The sequence below is a fragment of the Toxotes jaculatrix genome, chromosome 9, assembly GCF_017976425.1.
Source record: "Toxotes jaculatrix isolate fToxJac2 chromosome 9, fToxJac2.pri, whole genome shotgun sequence".
Lineage (NCBI taxonomy): Eukaryota > Metazoa > Chordata > Actinopteri > Toxotidae > Toxotes > Toxotes jaculatrix.
Window position 1 is genome coordinate 8,300,985 of NC_054402.1, and position 20,062 is coordinate 8,321,046.

The following is a 20,062-nucleotide window of genomic DNA, read 5'->3' on the forward strand; positions in this document are numbered from 1 at the left end:
TTGCCAATGGACTATTTGAGACGGATCTCAATCGGTTTATGCAACGGCTCCTTGCGTTTCGACTGCGTGGTTTTTGACTTGTAATTTTCAACCAGATCCTTCTTATCCGGATGGAAAGAGGAAGACAGAGAGAAAGGACTAATTTTCTAACAAAAATGCCGTGAGTCTTGAAGTTTAGTGGGTTTTGTGTGTTTGTAGATTCTCCTATTTTGGCGACCGATCGCTTACTTTTTATTGTCGGCAGCCTTACTGGTTTTTTGACTGTTGAATTAGTGTGGCACGTTTGAGATAAAGTGAGCTGAAATGTGCCAGGGATGTACCCCTCGGTGAAACTGAAGTGAGGGATTTCATACTGAATATAATTTATCTGTGAGCAGAGGTCGAGTCGTTAAGCAAGAGCGGATTCATTCCAGCTGTGAATCCATGAGCCTTTCATGTTTGTAAATCATTTCAGTTTTAATTATAAGCTGACATAGTAGCACCCTTGAGGAAGAAATCACTAATAATATTTTGTAACACTGGGACTTTTAAATGCCTCTGTGGAGCGTAGAATAGTTTATACTGACCTTATCTTACTTTATAGGCAAGTGTGTTTAATCATTTATTTAATTTCCCACCAGTTTAACGAGATAATTGCGCAAATCTGTTAACAAATACCACAGGCTACATTGTCTCTTTCTCTCTTGTGAGTTTGTGCGTGCAGTCTAGTATTTTTCTTTTCCACATGGTATCAAAGCCTAGTTCATACGTATTGTTTTCTTTCATGCCCGTACTGTGGTCCATTATAAGCTCAGTGGACCTCAGTCTCTATAAACTTGTCGGGGACCTGCGGGCATGGGAGAAGCGACCCCCGCTCAGTCTGCTCCAGGGGCATTCGTACCCATGTTGGGTGTCGGTTTAGGAACTATGCCCAGTGGGGTCGGCAACGGGCCGGTGGTGGCCACCTCCAGAGGCTCAGCGGTGCCACAGCTGCACAACGCCATCGTGGAGCGTTTGCGCGCCCGCATCGAGCTGTGCAGGAGGCACCATTCCACCTGCGAGAATCGCTACCAGCGGGGTCAGGCCGAGAGCTCTGACCGGGAGCACGAGAGTACGCTTCACCTGCTCAACATAGTCCACCAAGGGCCTGGGAACCGAAAGGCAAAGGGCAGTCGTGGATCGAACCAGCAGCCTCCAGAGTACAGCAGGTCCAACGGAGAGCAAAAGGTCTCAGAGGGCGATCAGAAGATTTCCACGCGCATAGCGGTGAGTTTTGGGGGCACCCCATTTGGTGACAATGGTGATGATGATAAATAATAATCATTATCACCAACAATGATTGTAATGCTTGTGGTGATCATGATTATTATGGTGATGATGATGAGGATGATGGTGTTATGACTGCTGACACTTTATGACTAAACAAAGTTCTGCCTGGACTTTCATGAAAATAAAACAGACCATGGGCGATTACAAGCGTTTTTTTCCTGCATGGTATTTGAGCAACGTGTCAGTCTGCTGGTCAGCTGAGAGCTGTAATTAGTTCACTGATAATTCATTAAGTAATGTTTAATCACGCAAACATTATTCTGCTTTGAGTCAAACAAACAGTTAAGGCCTTGTCCAAACTTCCAGAACAACCAAATCCAGACCAAATGCACAAAAGGCAGGAAATGTTTTAAAACATGAGTAATAAACTCTAGGTTTCTGATTCTGCTGATTAAAGGAGCCCTTGAAGTAGATGGGATGATACAGAACCACAAAGCTTTTTTGCAAAGCAATCCATTCAGAGGAAATAGTTTTGGGGTCATTGGGCCATGAGGATGTTTTACATGTACTGCAAACCATATCAGCATCTCTGCTGTGCTACCGATCCAAACAGAAGGATGCAGATGCCTTCTGTGGCTTGTTTAACCCATTTTATGTGCACAGTTACCCCATTTTGCTGTGCAGAAAATTCAGTTTCCTTTATGTGCAACATTAATTAGCAGATTTTCGAGAGGATGCTGCCTGTCATTGAAAAGTGTTTCTTAACAAGTTGGTTCATTGTTTCTTTGTTTCTGGGAGATCCTGTTTTAAGTGTGAGACTTTAATTTGAGTAGTTTCAAGGCTCATTTAGTAAATTCTGAGAATCCCCTGAGCAAAGTACATTGAGAATAAAGGGCTGTGTAGTTTGCATGTTCTCCCACAACAGCAGAGCCCTGCAAAGAACATAGAGTAGGGAGACTTGACTCTGAAACACAGCAGGGCTTTCTGTGTGCCTGCTAGTGCTGATAGGACTGACTTCCTGTATGGCATCTGTTAAGGGCACAGTCAGAAAGATGTGAGATTTATTTTGTTGTTTTCTTTCATTGGGCATGAGGGAGTTCAGCATCAAGACTATGAATTATTTCCCAAGCAGTGTTTCAGTATAATGTCAAAAGGGTGAAAGCTTGCAGATGTTCTTGCGCTAGATTTGCTTGAGATGCTGGATGGAAAAATAAACAGTGTCATTTTTTTGTAGTATAGCCATAAAAGGGCAGCAATGATTGTTTTGTCAGTTCATTTATTGTCATTACTGGAATTGGGCATCGGATGCACTCTATTACATGTCAAGCATTAGCTGATGTCTTGATCAAGACTTTAATATACAAGAAAAGTACATTTTCCGCAACTTCTGGTGCAATTTAGCTTTCTAGCATTCGATGTGTTTTGTTTTCATGGTGTTAGGTACAAGTACAGCCGTGCAACATGATGGGAGGCAAGACACAACAACATGGATTATACAGACTGTCTAAAAGAGGTCAGGGAATATCATTATCATGCACTGTTTCATTTTCAACTGATGTTGACTCTGGAGAAGCGTGTTGTACACAAAAATGATGAGTGCAGCAACATGGTGAGGAGTAAATGAAGTCCTGGCGTACGTGTTTACATCAACCCTGAGGTTAATGTTTTTCACAACTCACGCAGAACAACAGCAAATGCAGACATCCTCTTTAGTACATTTATAAGGCATCTATCCAGCATTTATACTGCAGAGAGTTCTTTCTTGAATTTATTCAAAATGTGTAAAGTGTAAACCTTTGCAACCAAATACTGAAAAGCTGTATTTTTCTATCATCTCTGGCAACAAAGACAGCAAAACTTTTGTTTCAAATATTTCCTGGTGTGCAGCTGTAATTCACCATACTACATTCTTCTGAATTAAAAAGTAAGGCTTCTACAATGGCCACATCTGTGCATGTTATTGACTGTTCACATTGGAATTTGCGATGGAAATGTACACCAAGTAAGGGGCAAACAACACAATGGATTATGACTGGCTGGGAGCGCAGAGTGAGCAGCACTTAACAACGGTGCTCATTGAGACCAGATTAACAAAGGATATTCTCTTAGATGAAATTGGAGAAACGGGAAAGAAGAGATGAGCGCTTACTTATACTCATAAACTGATTTTCCTTAATGCTTGCATGAACTCATAGAAAGCTTTTGGATATTCACATTTTAGATTGTTTTTTTTTCACAACCAGTTTTTCAGTCTTTCCCCTCATACCTGTATCAGAAAATGTATTCATCACAGAAATAGGTCACAGAGTAGAGCTTACAAAACATTAGCCCTGTATTACAATGTACAGACATTCAGTTTCATCAGATCAGGATCGAGCAACCATATTATACTGTCTATCAACGATACAGATAGTGAGTAGTACAGAAACTAAAGGCTTAACAAACATAGACCCGATACGGCCTCGCTGCATGTAGCATGCCATGCATTGTCATGCCCTATTATCATGCGTTTAACAAATGGCTCACTAAGCACCTTCTTGAAAGATGTGCTGGCCATGAAACTGTTTAAAGCACAAGGCCCCCATATAAATGTTTAGAGCCACTGAATACATTTCCTGCACGTGTTTACTTAAAGTCAAACAGGCCTTGAAAAAGCAGTAGGCGAGAGATGCCTGGTGATTAACAGTCCTGTGTGCACTGGGAGGATTTTGTTATTTCCCAGTCTCGTTCAAGTGACAGATCTGGGAACTATAGGCCTAGAGCAGCATGTGCTCTGTTTGCTGTTGTGTTTGCGTGTTACGTTTTTGCTCTCGCGATGTGTTATCCACATGGCAGCAGCTCTTTTTGAAAGCTGGAGCATGATGCATCTTGGTCAAGTGGTCTAAAACTCAAACCACGTAACTGGAACGTCCCCAGTTCAACTCTGGCCAAAGAACTGTTCTCATGTCATGCTCCTCTCGCTCCCTATGTTTCCTGTCATACCCTACTGTGGGCCACCCAGTGAAGGCACAATGCCAAAATGCTATTAAGCTTTATGTGTTAATTTGGCACGATTGCAACACCTTGGATGAATAATTGAAAACTGGCAACTCCAATTGGTTGCACTTTTGATGACAGATCCTTGAGGAAAAAACTTCCTGCTACACAAAATTAGGTTTACTTTTTCAGACTTTGCTTCTAGTTTAGCCTTTTTTTCCTTGGGAGTTATTGGGGTCAAGAGTCTAAAAGCTGGGAAGCACTGTATTAAATACTGAATTAAAAGTTAATATTTGAAGACTGTTAGTAAAGTAATCATTGGGCTTTAAAAGCTTGAAGATAGTTCCTTCTTATTGCAAATTATTTGTGTGACACCTTTTTGTATTTCAAGTACATTTTGCTCAACCAGCTTGAGTGATGACCTCTTAATTTATTATCGCGGAGGTAACTACAGCGTCCAGCTGACCAGTGGATTGACAGTCTACTGAAATGCCATGGAGAAAAAGAAATTCCTTGTACTCTCTCGTGGTCATGTATGATGGATGAAGAGTGTGTGCATGTGTGCGAGTGTGGGGTGGGGTGTGCACCGTAAGTGTTTCCTGGCATACCCTGTTTGGCTGTTGGACTGCCTGAATCAGAGCTGCCGGTGGTCTGATCTCAGCCTGGCTCTGCTGTGATGTGAAACAATTAGCCCAGGTCCATGGGGGCCACCCACAGTGAAGCCCACAGCTTTATCCAACCTTGTGGATGCAGAAAGGATCCATGTTCAGCCCACAGATCACTTCCATGTTGTCATGGGAAAGCCAAAGTTTTTCTTTTAGTGATAGCTGGCTGTCAGTTGATCTGAATGCTGAATTACTTTAAGTCCCCTTTAGTGAGGAATGAAATTGCTGCGGGTGCTGTTTATTGACAGCATGGTTACAGTGTAAGCCTGATGTGATTAAGCTTGTCTCATTGTGTAGACTGTAGCTGTGAGATGAGTCGAGCATCTCATAGTGCTCTGATTAAAAGACATTAAGATGGGCCTCCATATACTGTAGTAAAGCCATCTGTTTATCTCCTCCTTCTATTTGGGATTAGTCTTCATTCCAAGATATGGTTTCAACACAGCCACAATCCAATTCTGCTTATGTATGGTGCATCCTTCAGTGTGGAATATGTGTTCAAAACGTTCTGTCATTCAAATGTGACTTTTTGTGGCAAAATACAACTACATTTAGAGTGTAATAAATTTCACAGTGCTCTGTTTTCATGATGTTTTCAGATATGGTTTAGCTATTATGACAGAAAAAAATATGATTAAGACAAAATGGTGTTTATTGATAGTGCACGCTGCTGGACCCTAGATGGCTGAGAATATAATAATACGTTGTGCAAATGCTGCAAACTTGTTAGACTGAAAGATTTAATCATTTATATATCTATTTATGATTTGCAGTACATTTAATTTAACAAAATGATACCCACAGGGATGAGAGTGAAGTACGTGGTGGAATAGGATTGAAGCTTGATGATCATTTGATGATGTTTGCTTATTTTTTTTCAAAATAGTTCTTTTTATACTCATTTACTCAAGTATTTCCTTATAAGTTTCAGGCAGTAACATGGTTCCAAAGTGGCTGTTATGGCTCCTCCGGCCATAAACTTCGGTGTTGTGTCCTCTGATTGACACCACATAAACAGAAAGGATCATCTTTGCATTTCACTCAGAGAAACATGACAGCGGCTTCTTACTGATACACATCAGCCAGATTTACTGACTTATGTAATAGAAGTTGGGGCCATGTAACATTATGGTCTGGACATTCCACCTTCATATCTGCAGGCAGTTCATAAATTTTTAGCACCAACTAGATCTACGTAAGAGCAGCTTGTCTATAAGGAAAAGGGAAATGGCAGGTTAATATCACACACACAAGACTAATGCTGTGGCTTGTCAGTTTCCAGGAAATTACTGCCTCTGTAGGACATTTGTTTGGATAGTATGTTGATTCTGACTTCGTTAATAGCTACTGTATCATCTTCTGGCTAAATCATGCATGAAATTAATGTCTCTATCCCCAGTAAACATAGTTTTATGATAACATCAGCGTACATGCGTTCTAAACAACTTAGCTACACATAAATTTTGTGATCATGATTGCTATGTCCTCGGGGGAGAGCACAGTACAAGCTTCAACAAGCTTTTCTGTTGGTAGCCAACCCAGTGACCAGATTTCTAAGTGGCACAAAACAAAGTTCACTGATAGCTGACATTTCTCAGAGGAGCTTTATTTTTCAATCCCTTTCGGTTAATGACTACAGATACTGAAAATATTATAGCAAATGTATTTTCAGACTTGTAAACTACAGCTTTTAATATTATCCAGTGTCGTGGTGACAGAAGTCAGGATTTACAATAAATCACTAGTTCTAGTAGGATCACGTCCAAGTATGTCAAAGGAAATTCTAAGCGGTTGTCCAAGAGATTCTTGTTTTTGATTTTGAGGACATCTTTAGTCCTAAGCAGATGTTGTAGTGCTGCGTCTCACTACCTCCATGAGATCAATCTGTGTATCTGTGGATTTTTTTTTTTGCTTTTGGCTGGGTAGCTGTTGTTGACTACCCAGCTCCAAACAGCGTTGTTAATGCCAGAAAATATGTATCACTTCCTGTGCACCAGTGGATTTTTCCCAGAAAAGACCTATGAGACACTGGCTGTCCAGGACAACAGATTTACAGTAAAAGCTTCCATGAGCTGAGTGTAAGTTGTATCAGATAATGAAGGAGAACAGTAAAAATGTCAAATTAAAGGCTTTGCTCAGGGCAAATAAAAATGCATACATGTGACACAGGTGTATTGGTGGCAAAGCAGAGTAAAGGTGGGATTAGAGATGAGCATTTATTAGTACTTCATAAAAACATCCCTGTCTGACTCAAGTATAGGGTCCTTATTGTACTCCCTGTCATGTGAACTGTATTATTATCTATCAATGCAATATTTTCTATAGAAAATCTAAGCACTAAGAAGTGGAAAGAGTCTGATCATGTTAATTTCCTTTGTTACAATGATCTGTTGGGCTGGAACTGTATTAAATCTACACTATAATCAGCCACCTTGGAAGTAAGCGAATAAAACTAATAAGACTTAAATTGCATTTTTTTTTTTACTTGGTGACCTTTTCGATAAAATAAATCTGTTTAAGTTGGTGTTGTCGATGTAAAAATGTCCAGTTTTGATTGGATGATACATTCAATGTTATGTTGGTGGAGGAAGAAAAAAAAAATCCAGCATAATTTCTCTTAAAAAGACAAGGCTCAGCAAATGTGGTGTCATGCAGCAGCGTGTTGGAAATAGTGCTCTGTGAATCTGGGACATCTCTGTACCTGGCAAGATTTGTATTGCCTTCTGCTGAAATGAGCACACTTTCATTCTTTTCTGGACTAATTTAGGTGTTGTTAACAAGTTCCATGCTACCAAAAAACACACACTTAAAAACACACACTTAAAAAAAAAACATAAGAAAACAAAGAAGAACATATGACTCAAGAATGATGGAAGTTTCCAAACACCCAGCAGGGCAGTGAGGATGTGTGTCAAATCAAAGGCATTCATGGATCATCTGTTATACAGCATCTCTAGTAGTGGCGTTTTAAGAAGTCCCTCATCCTCCCTCCCTCCCTCCCTCTTTCCTCTTCCCACTTCCCTACTCCAACACATACCCACTCAACCACCCATCACACACACACACACACACACACAACCCACCCCGCTGCACATGCCTCATGTTTTATTCAGCAGCCTATGGAAAGGCTGTATCTGTCTTTGAAGAGTGCTGCCGAAATCATGTAGTAGACCCATCACATCCTCAGTCTTCAAGGGATGATACACTGTAAGTGCTTACATGCTCAGAGGAACATAGGCCTCTGACAGTCCAGGTGGGCCAGGTTTGCTCTGTTTCTGTACGATATATATATAACAGCTTGGTCTTTAGGGTGAATTTAACCTGTAGTTGTACTGGAACCACAACCCATACTGGGTTAAGAGCCTTTCCTCCATAGATATCTGGTTGTTGTCCTTGGCTGTGGCCCAGGGTCTCTAGCAGAGCTTGCAAGGTAACTGCTTTACCTTCAGATACAGTGTTAGCATGGTATCTGAAGGTAACTGCTTTACCTTCAGATACCATGCTAACACTGTAGAAAATACATGATCAACATAAGTCTTGCAACATGTCCTCCCTGGTGGTGCAGGCTTTGTTGTTTTTGTGTGTCGAAACTGCTCATTTATATTCATTGTAGTAATGAATAACAGGTCATGTATATCTGTCTGGCATTGTTTATTCTCACATGATTACAAAAAAAAAAACAAGTATGATATTATTTGTCTAGTAGTGCTGAAACATTTGATTATTTAGTTGATCAACAGGAAATTAATGTCAGTTTTGCTAATTGTTTAAGTCATCTATCAAACAGAGATGCCTGACGTGTTGGTTTAATCTTCTCTAGTGTGAGTATTTGCTGGTTTTCTCAGTGTAATGTTATTGTTAATTGAATAACTGTGAAAAGAATGTTTAAGCATTTTTAAGTATTTTCTAACATTTTACAGCGAGTTAGTTGTAGCCTCAGACGTGTCTGTTATTATATTTATCTAAAACTCCTTGTAATCTAATAAGTTCACCTAAAATTAAATTTGAAACTGAGCTCCAAAAATGGTTCACAATTGTTTAAGTTTCCTTGGTGATCCTCCAACTGCAAATTAGATTCTGCAATAGACTCTTGTGAATATGCGTAGATACTTGTTTCATGTTTTGAATATGAATTACCTCAGGATTCAGTGTTTCATCCCAGTGAACATTTCACTGGGTTGAAATACCTCCATTCCCAAGGGGTTTGGATTAGAGAGTCCCCACTGTATCCCTTTGTTGTTGATTTGTGCTTTCAGCATGCTTCCCGTTGTTGCCAGCACTTTGTTTGAATTATCAAGCATTATGTGGACCTAAAGACACAAAAAAAATATATAATCTGTGCATCTGCAGTCAGTGGGGAATTTTAGGAGGACTAATATATTAGTGCTCATTGTAGCTATTATAACCATTTGACTGGGGAAACATGTTTTTCATGACTTTTCATCATCAGGAATTTAAACATGCAGAAGAAGAATAAGGAAAGGACCATGTTTATGTACATCTATATCTTCAGAGGGGCCTTGTAGAGGTATCCGTTCATGCCTGATGCGATTTCTTCTGCTGAGAGAGCTCTTTGAGGTTTGTCAGGTTTTTCCTGCTTGACTTAATTGAAGAGAGGGCAGGATTGTGTGTGAGGAAAAAGACGGCAGGGGAGGGGGGGACTTGGAGTGTCTTTCCACAAGTGCTTTGCTACCCAGTGCTGAAACTGGAACCCTGTGGGAACCAGCATGTTCAGGTGTATTTTATGCGCAGTGCATGGAACGTAAATTGAGGGAACAAATTGCGTGCAAGCAAACACATTGCTGCAAAAAGACAAGGCCTAGAAAATAGACATTGGTTTAACCCAGTATTAATGATGTGTGTTTGGTTTTGGTGTTCATATTGTGCACTAAATTCGAGCACTATAAAAGATTTATTTTTTGGGGAGATGAATTAGAGCAGTTGTGTGCTTGGATAAACAGGAGCTTATCTATAACTGTTCTCACACTTATCTGACAATCAGCTACCTGATATGTCACAGTTTCCTGGACTTGTGTAGCTGATGTTGTAAACAGATCTGATTATCACAGTTGCCACTGGAGAACTGGGTGTGGGTGTCCATTTATGTGTGACCATGCTCACACAATGTCTCTGTCCTCACCTTTCTGAAAATCTTAACTTCAGGCTTGTTGGGCCTCATAGTTTCACAACAAGATCTATTTATCAGACGGAACCATTCAAACCACAAATTAAATCAGCCATCTCGCTCTTCTGCAGAGGAACAATTGGGTTCAGAGCAAAGAAGCTTTATTTGCAGGACTTCAAACAGCCCATTCTCCCCAGGGTCATTACCCCGCTCAGGAAATGAGAAAGTGGGCTCCTGATGTCACTGGCAAACCCCTCGCACAGAATGCAGGGTTAAACTGGGAAGGGGGGAGGGGAGGGCCACGCTAGATCAGAGTTCAGACATGTTTACATTACAGCTCAGGATATTTCTCAGAGCCCGGCCAAGCTGCTGAAGTTCCCAGGCTCCAAAGTTGCGGAGTGCTGAAAAGAGGCACAAGCATTCACTTTTTCTTCTCTCCCTCCCGCTCCTGTGCTCTGGGGTCTAAGTCATAGTTCAACTCCATTTGCATCGTGGTAATGTTCTGTTCTTTGCTACAGTTGTCCTTGTGGGAATATTGTAGATGTGAAATATATGAAAGGTGAAAGTCATAAACCTACTTCATATAGACAATGTTTGCATGCATGAAATGTTGCTGACACTGGTTTAGAAATGAATGTCAGGAACTAATAGCAAATTCAGCACAAGTATATATTATTACAGTTTTTTTTGTCTCCAGTCCTTGACATCTCTTTTTCTTAATCTTTTTTTTTTTTTTTTTTGAAGAAAAAGTCTTTGTGTGCATATCCTTCTTTCTGTCTCAGCAGTGACAATATGTGGCAAAACATACAAGGTGAATGCTGCTCCATCCTTAGCATGAGCATCTGAATTGAAGTTGAACCAACACACTGAGCCAATGTTGCTATTTTATGAAATATCGGATACCTTCAGTGTTGTCAACTTTAAGCAATATTGAGTTAGTCTTAATTTAAGAGTCTTAATTAGTTTTGATTTTGCTGGAGACATTAACTCTGGTTTAGTAGAACCTTTTTGGATCTTTTTTTCATAGTTCTGGATGTTGTTTCTTTTGGTTTTGAAGCTGGATTTATCAGGAAATACTACAGCACTGCCAAAAACAAGAGTCAGACTGGACAAAAAAAACAAGTGATCTGAACAGTAGACAGGTTTAAAACTAAACCCCAGGTGAGCCAAACTTAGAAGAAAACAGCAAAATGATAACTCAAACCTTTTGTAAACATCCATCACAGTTTAAGTTTGACCTACCCTACTTGCCTTAGTTATGCACACACACAGTTTCCCTGTTCAGTAAGAGATTTTTAATGACATTAGGAATGTGTTTGCTTTCAGTTGTACCTCCAGATAAAGTAGTGGATAATCTGGCTAAACTGCTGGATTGTTAGTTATGGTCTGATTTAAAGTAACTAAATATCAATCACAATATTCCGACTGTCAACTGTTTCATTACAAAATACAGGTATTAGTACTGTATCAGACTAAAAAATTCCACAGCTGTCAAATCCTAATTCACATGTTTCGAAGTCGTCGACCAGCATGTCCAGAGCATCAGATACGGGTCTAGAGGAGGAACATAGATGGTCTTGTTTCTTGCCTTAGCTCTGCCAATAAGGTTGAGAAGTGGCAGCTGGAATGTTTGTGTTAGTGCACTGCTGTGGTGAGGTGTCACGGTCCTGAGCTATGCTCTGGCGCCTGCTCTCTCTCCACCTTGCCTAGAGGCACACAGACACTGCTGTTGCATCGACAGCACACGCAGGAGGTGAAACCAGGGGAGGATCTCTGGTCTCTATCCGCCCTTTCGAATAATCTACAATCTGCCTTTAACAGGAAGCAGGCCTGCAGTGACAGAGGTGCAGCATGGCTTGGTGGCTATTTCATGTTAATTTTAGCATGTGCTGTTCATGGCACATACTGGAAACTGATTTGATGATTCAGCTTTGATAAATGATTTTGCTTTCAAATATACTGTTGCTCCAGTTTAAAGTAATCGTCTTGTTTTTTCGTCACTGACAAAATTGTTGAAGTTGTGTAAACAAAGGTAACTGTTGTGTGATTTGCATAACATTTATGGCAGTTGCAAGAGACCCTGATCCTGAAGTTTAAATATTAGGCAAACACACTGAGTAGCCAGAAAAATTTAAACCCATGCTATATGATTGGATTAAATACTATCTTTTTGAAAATTGTGCCTTTTTACAGTTGTTGTCACTTTGTCAGAGATTTTTTTTCCATGGTTTTTACGTGTACTTTCAGCTTAAACTAAGTGAAAATAAAAACCATAATAAAAAAGGGAAGTTAAGGGAGGGAATTCCTTTCTGAGTAAGGGCCTTTATTTTCACCTTCTTCCTGTCCTTGAGAGGCCTTTGCACACTCTTGTGGTATTATAGAAAGGATTCCTAATTCTCTTCAATTGTTGTTTTAGCCTCTTTAAGTTTTTAACTCATGTTCTCCACTCTCAAAAAAGTACAAAGTATGTTAAAGCCATCTGGTAAAGCCACCTGGTGAATGTTGCTTCCAGAAGCAGAGAACGAGTCTTAAAGCAATTAAGGAAGTGAAACCTACAACTACATGGAAATAACTTTTATGTTTGCTTGTGGAGTAAATCTAAATAATGTGTGATATCTTTATAAAACATTTCTAAGCATTTAAAAGAATACATCAAAATGTGGTAAAGCTGGGGCAAGACCGGATCTTGTGTGTATTCCACTTGTTGGCCTTTACACCCAACATGAGTGGCCGACAACAGAACAAATTCTGATTAAGCCTATGCTGGTGAAGCTGACCTAGAACTTACGTCATATCAGACTATATCTGGCACAAGGAGGGAAAGCATGTGTTCAGTCAAGTGCTGCCTCCCAATGATCATTAATCAATTAATTATTCAACTGTTCTCCATCAATTTTCCACTGTGTCAGTCGCTCCAAAGAGTGACACATAAGACCATACCAAGCTGAATTCAGTAAGGTGAGTTAAATGAAAGAAACATTTTCCTTGATGAAATATTAGATACCATAAAAAATGTATAATAATTATTTAGGCTGACTTGTTCATATTTAATCGAGATGGCAAACAGTCTTTAAGCAAGTAAAGGCTCATTCTCCTGCCGCCCTGCTTACAGAGAAAAACCGTGATGCTGCATTCTTTTCATAGCTGTTAGTGAGAAAGTGGGGTTATTATGTGTGCGTGTGCATGATAACAAGAAGGAGAAAGAGAGAGTGAAGAGAACATTCCTTTCTCACTCCCACTCTCCACCACCACACCCCCATTGCTACTCACTGCCACCCCACCCCCAGTTTCCTTCCTGTGCTTTTTTTAGAGTCTATTGGATGTTTTTCCCACATCCGGCAACAAAGCCAGCCTTTTTATGCCATAACCTAACAGCGTGGTGTTCTGTGGTTCAGCTACACACAAGCATGGTCAGTTGTGATAAATTAATTGAGGCGCACATTTTCCTAACTTCATGTCCTCCTTCACTCTAGTTGGGTGGAGTATCTCCTTGAAGAGCAGAAACATTTTCTATCATGTACTGTAGAATATTTTCTGTAAACACTGTCCTGTAACAATGAATATGACATGCTAATACTGTGATGCATTGTCAATATCTTGCACTTCAGTTTTATCACTATGATGGTTTAAGACACTAGGCGCCTTAGTTTGATGTGAATTTATTCAAGTCTTTGAATTTTAGTCTTGGTTTCAAACCTAAAATATGTTCATGCAAGTACTGATACTGCTTGATATCTGGTTATGATATATGATGGAAAGAAAAGGAAAATAATAGCAGCACCATCAGCTATTTAAATCTGAAGATGTAAACATGTTGATGTTGCCTGCTATAGACAAAGAACATTGATGCAATTTTAACACTCTCACTACCTACAGGCAATGAATGTTAGAGCTGCAGTATTGTCTGTCGTACTGGTATGGGCCACTGGTTTGACTCAAAGTGCAGGACCTCACCTGCAGGTGTGGAACATGCCATTAGCTGACATGCTTAGTTTTGTGTGCTTTCCATCAACTATTCTGTTCATCCCTGTTACAGGAACAGTTCAATACGGTATTTGTTTTATTTTACATAATTGAACCAGTGGTCCTTCAATGGTCACTGACCTACAGAATAGATAGTGTTTAAATGTTTTTAATATTTAATAGTACATTGTACCAGAGCAACTTAAACACTGATTAAAATACTGACACTTATTTTAAACACTGATTAAAATACTGACACTTATGTTTATCAGAGTTTGTCCTCATTGTCATTCCCAGTGAATTAATTCCTTTTGTAAGAGGGAATTTTCCCCGCCATTATGCTGCCTTGGCTGAGTTTGAATCACCAGGCTCATCTGTTTTGCCTGAAGTAGTCAAAGCGAAGGGGGAAAAAAAAACAGCTGTCTAGCTAGTGAAGGGACGCCTTGCCAGTTGAGCTGTGAAATCCACACAAGCAAGCAGGATAATCTCTTCCACCCAGACCAAATATCATATCCTGGGATGGAAATGCAGATAGTTCCATGTACACAGCCTTGGCCCAACAGGGTGTAATTTAATGTGACAGTAGCATAATGTATAATGTGATATCCTGAATCTCATCACATTGGCAGCAAAGGTAGATGTTGCTTTTGTTTAAATGACATTTCTACCAACAGCATACAGAGGTAAGCTCATACAGAGCTGCATTTTAAACTAAAATCCCTCACTGCCACAGGATTTTGTTATTGAATCACACACAAGATGAGGAATAGCTTGTAAATAGACGTAATGCCATTCACACTTCTCCAACATATTTACTTTTTAATCTAACGTGCAAATGTTCAGTTTTGCTCAGTGTCCAGTAAGAGCCTTATGTTGGCTGGGGAAGTTGTGCAGAGTAGACAGGAAGTGAAAGATTGATTAACTTTTTCCAACTTCTACTATTACTGCAATCTGCTGGTTTATCTGACATGTGACAGCCTCTGTCTGGTTAGGTTATTGTTGTTCCACAGCCCATTCCTACAGAATGGGCAGAGGGAACCTGGCCAGATTCTAAGCTTTCTTCTTTCAGCAGATGCTGTGATGATAGCCACATGGCTGTGAGTCCCTCGTCTGAGCAGTTTTCTTTGCTGCATTTTGAGGGTTCACTGTCTGTTTGGTTGGGTAATATGAGGCGAGCATTAATACAAGGTACTTGAGAGTTTACTGATTTGTTCTAAGTAGTAGCAGAATTGTATTTTTCATTGTAGTTGTCGTTATAAAATTTCATCTCACATGTTTAATTAGGTATGGAGAATTTAGAAAAGTGAGAGGATGGAGTATGTGTTTGGAGGTAGTAGAACTGGGACATGGACTTTAAACCCCTGACAAAATGTTCACTGTCAAGAACAGTTTGTCTATTTCCAAGCAACGGACTAGATGTTTGCTTGACCAGATGCCGCTGTAGGTACAGAGGAGCCGCTTTTATCTGCTATGCTAACCTACTATTTTGACTTTGAGATTGGATGCTTAGGAGATCTTTTTTTTTTCCACAACTGCTTTGATGAGCAAAAATCCTCTTAATCAGCTTGAAATCACAATGGTTTCTTTGTGTTTCCCTTAACTTTGAATGAATGTCAATTATCATGTTATGGGAAAGTTGTTTTTTTCCACCTCGGCAGATTACCTGAGAGCACACCGTGTCTCTCTCTCTCACCAGCTGCGACATGTTAAAAGACCTAAAGCGTTGGTTCACAAGGCCCACTTAGACACACACACAAGAGCTGCCAACATGCAGAAACTTGCTCAGAGACATAAGCTCTGCTACAACCTTGAACTCTCCCTGCCACTGTGGGAGCCACCAGTCGCCCAGACACTTCTGAGCTCAGTACCTGCAGGGCTCAGTGGGAAAGCAATTTAGGCAACCCTTGGAATGAAATGTCTTAGTTTTTATTCTACATGTGCAGGAGAATACACATTTTAGTGTACAAAAGCTACCCTTGTTAGCAGAAATTTAGGGCAGCAGTAGAGAAGAGTGTCTCGTTTACCTTGAAATGCTCAAATACGATTCAGAAGACATCTCTTTGTACACTGGAAGGAATTGTATTAATCCATTTTCAACCACTGGGGGGCAGAACTGACACAGTCTTGACATAGTTTCGTCTTATAAATTTGTTCACAAACAGTTGCCTACTTGCATATTCAATTAAAACATCAGAATTCATTTGAAGTTATGTTTCTGGCTCAGTGACAGATTCAAGTCCAGTATTCAGTCTCCTTTTATCTCTGTTTTGGTCTCCACCATCTAAAAATATGTGACTCTTGAGCTCTTAGATGTTACACTTTCTTCACTTGCTAGTCTTAATTTGTCTGTCTAATGTTTGGTGCTGGGAAAGTAATGTAAAAAAGGGTTTATCAGAGCTTATGTGTTGAAAATTGATTGCTGATTGCTACTGGAAACAAGGTTGATGAGAGCGGTGAGACCAAACTAAACAGTAAATGTGCTCTAACCAAAACAATAAGATACTATTCTATGTGGGTACACTACCAAGGGCAAGTTCTTTCACATTATAATAATCTGGTTCAGTGTTAATATAAAAATATTGATTAATGGGACTTAAAGAGAGAAATAAAACTGTCAAACTCTCAAACAGCAACACGCATGCACTCAGTTTTGTTCAGTGTTTTGCTTTATTTGCTACATTTTTTTTAATTTCATGATCATAGACTGGCCTTGGTTTGTAAAAAAGAATATAACATGCAGTTAACTGACAGCATGTTTCATGATTTCTCAGTATTTGGGTTCAAAGCAGACAGCTACTTCCTACCAACATTTGGAGCCAGCAGTGTTCAAAATTGCCTAGTGTAGCTATTAATTTAGAGCTCTACCAGATGATTCCCATGGGTTTTATGTTCTTCGTGGCAAAGTCAATCCACAGACTTCTCACCAGTCTCCACAGTGTGAAAACCAATTGTTTTTAAAATACAGCTATCTGGAATCAGGGCGAACAGTCTTGAATTGACCTGAATTATTTGTTTTTCATGGGTGATGATATCTAACTAATATCTAAGATATATCAGTATCATGTGATGTTTTGTTTTTGTCCTTCTGGGAAATGTCAGGCTGCTGATAAATTTTTAGAGGTCACATATTTTCTGCTGCATGATCCCCCGATGCTCCTCCACATACACTTTTTCCTTGGTTGGAGTTGGTGAGAGCTCTGCAGTGTTTTCTGGGTCCGTCTCTGCTAGCGCTGGTCTACACAGGCCTTATTTGGAATGTCAGAACTGATAGGAGTGGGAGTCAAACAAAGCTTCCCACTCATTTATTTTTTCTTCTTACTTTCTAGCTGCAGCAGTCCCTTTTCAAACCGAACTATCCGAGGATTGTTTCAGAGCATGAGTGCAGATTAGTGTGACTGCTCGCCTGTCCTAATGTGTGTGTGTGTAATTTAAGTGAAAGCTGAGAGAGATGACAAAACTCAACAAGTACACCATTTTCAACCAGTGGATTTTTCCAAGCTTTCTCCATTGAAGCGGTTTAAAACACTAAATGTGTTTCCCCTCTCTAAAAGCATGAGGCTTATCAAGACCTGGCTGAGTGAAGCAGCATTAGCACAGCATTAACCACTCAGCCCAGGTTTCCCATGGGATATAAAATGGATCCTTGTTTCAGTGGGAAATCGCCGCAGCAATGCTGCTAAAGAGCACTTTGCTGCAATCATATCAGATATTGACGAACATTGTTCCCTGATTTGGACATATAGTCACTGCACTTGAAAGGGAGCATCAAGAAATTCATAATTCAAATAGTTAAATGATAGGACATAAACAGGTCTCAAGTAATAAATATAGTACAATGGAAGATAATCTCATCTATAGTTAGTGCAGATCCTTAATAATGGACATTGTTAGCATGCCTCGCATAAGCTAATGAAGCTAGATGATGATGGTGTTCTTTGTAGTGGCCAGAGATATGACTGGAATGGCCCAGGCCTGTGTTGCTCAACTCAGCAGTGGCACTGTTGGCTCTCACCGTGCTGCAGCTGCATGCTGAAGAGCAGCCAGATGTTTGAGATGGTGAAATGAGCCTAGTGAGCAGGAAACGACTCTGCATGCCATAGGAATCGTCTTTGAAAACAGGAAGGGAACTTGTTCCCTGCTTATGGGCCTTTTCCTGTGGCATGACCGGAGGCAGGCCTTGTGTTTGACAGTTGCTGGGAAAAAGGTACTTGCAGTTGTATGGCAATGGCCTTTTAAGGCTACAAACATGCTTGGAGAGCTTTAGATGTGTTTAACAAGGAATTCGATTTCAGAGGAGCAAAAATCATCGAACGGTCTATCTCGTGGCCTCATTTCTATGTCTTAGTTTCACCTCTTCCCTCATTACATTATTGTGTCATGTCATAGTTAAACAAAAAAATCTGTGGAACCTAGAGTTACTGATATGTTCACCAACGTCATATAGCTCGAGGCTTCGTAAAGACTCAGGTTTCAGTGCTGTTATTGTCCTGGTTTACCTTCTCTAACGCAGTAAATAACCTTAAGTTAACAATCCAGGATTGTTAACTTGAGGATTTTTCTTTGATCCTTTCATGCTCACAGTGACCTCTGGTGTCTGCAAGGATTGTTAATTTCTCATTCTTAAGACTTTGCTGGAAAGAATCCTTTAATGTTTTGATTTATGTTAACCCTCTCAGACCCTCAAGCAGTTTCCCAGCCTGAAAATTGTTTCTTACCTCCTACCTCTCCCACTTAAACAGACGGGGCACATACAGTGATTGAAGGAAACATGTCATTATGGTAGATACATCATGTCCTGTCATTTTTGGTGCTCAGCAAGTAGCACTTTAGAAGTGGATTGGAATTGCAAGAGCTGATAGAGGGTGTTTCCACAACTTAGCGTGTTGGACCACTGAGAATTTGAGCTTGTGTTACAACTAAATTAAACCCTTTGAGCTACAATAGCAGCTTAGCCTATATGTAGTTGACAAGGAAGCCCTGTATGGTTATTTGCGACCAGCTCTGGCCCTGTTAAATGGTTATATATCTTCCTGTCCATCCTGCCTTTCTGTCCGTTACAATGACTAAGTGAAGACTAAGGTGGCAGCTGTCTTTAATTAAAAAAATGATGTTGTGGCCAGTGGTTGTAACAGTTAAAACCCTCAAATGATTTTTCAGTGTGTTATGTCCAGTCAATTTGAACACATCCTGTAGTTTTCAGATTTAAATCATTTATTGAAGGGATCCCTTTTACTCTGGAAGCCACAGTGGTACGTGCTGCACGGGATTGCTCCTGAGTCCAGGGAACCCTCAGTCCTCTTCAGCAAATGTCTCTGTGGTTAAGAATGACATGTAGATGAGAGGCGACAGCAGTGTCAGGAGCTCTGTGAGCCACATGGCCATGGGTGATGTGATGTGACAGCTTGTCACTGCGATGTTGGTGACCTGTGGTATGTCTGCAGTGGCGTGGCCTAGCTGGTGCTGCGGTGGTGCCTTGACAGTGTCTGCCCACCCCCTCAAACACATGCTCACACGCCCCATGTTAGTTCCCAGGATCACTTCACTGCAGTCCTGCATTCTTGGGAACCTGAGGGGCCAGGGCACCACAGCTCTTGAATTCAACGTACCTCACATCAGTATATAATCAATGAATATTATCTACAACAGCCCAATAAAACTACTTGGGAAGGGCAAGAATTTTTAGATAACTGAAATGGATGCAGCTATCCAAGAGCAGTTTTACATACTTTGTCTGCTCACCCTCAGTTAAGGTCTCTCATCATTGTAATGGGTGCACTGTGACCAGTGACAGAAGCAATAACAGCATTGCTTGTTTCTATTTTATTTTTGTTTTTGTTTTTGTTTTTATTTTTATTTTTTTTTAGGGGCCCCTCTTATTTTCTTCTGGGATCCATGCATATTTTCGGAGCTGCTTCCTCCTCCCTCTTTTAGCCTTGGGGATATCATATTAAACTCATCTGTTTGATTCTGAAGAAAGGGCATGCCAAAGCAAGGGCTTATTGGAATACTGGCTTTAATCTTTGCATTTGGATAATGGAGAGCTGATATTTAAATGTGAAGTGTCTCCAACAGGATTTTTTGTGTG

The 20,062-nt window shown here is 40.3% G+C and overlaps 1 protein-coding gene across 1 annotated transcript in view; it reads left to right on the forward strand.

Moving 5' to 3' along the window:
• Positions 1–20,062, forward strand: part of zmp:0000001236 (mastermind-like protein 2) — a 33,332-nt gene continuing 13,270 nt past the window's right edge. The window contains exons 1-2 of the mRNA XM_041046996.1: positions 1–160; positions 790–1,245. Of these exons, the coding sequence (XP_040902930.1) occupies positions 835–1,245 (411 nt within the window). The 5' untranslated portion in view covers positions 1–160; positions 790–834. The remainder of the gene's footprint in view (positions 161–789; positions 1,246–20,062) is intronic.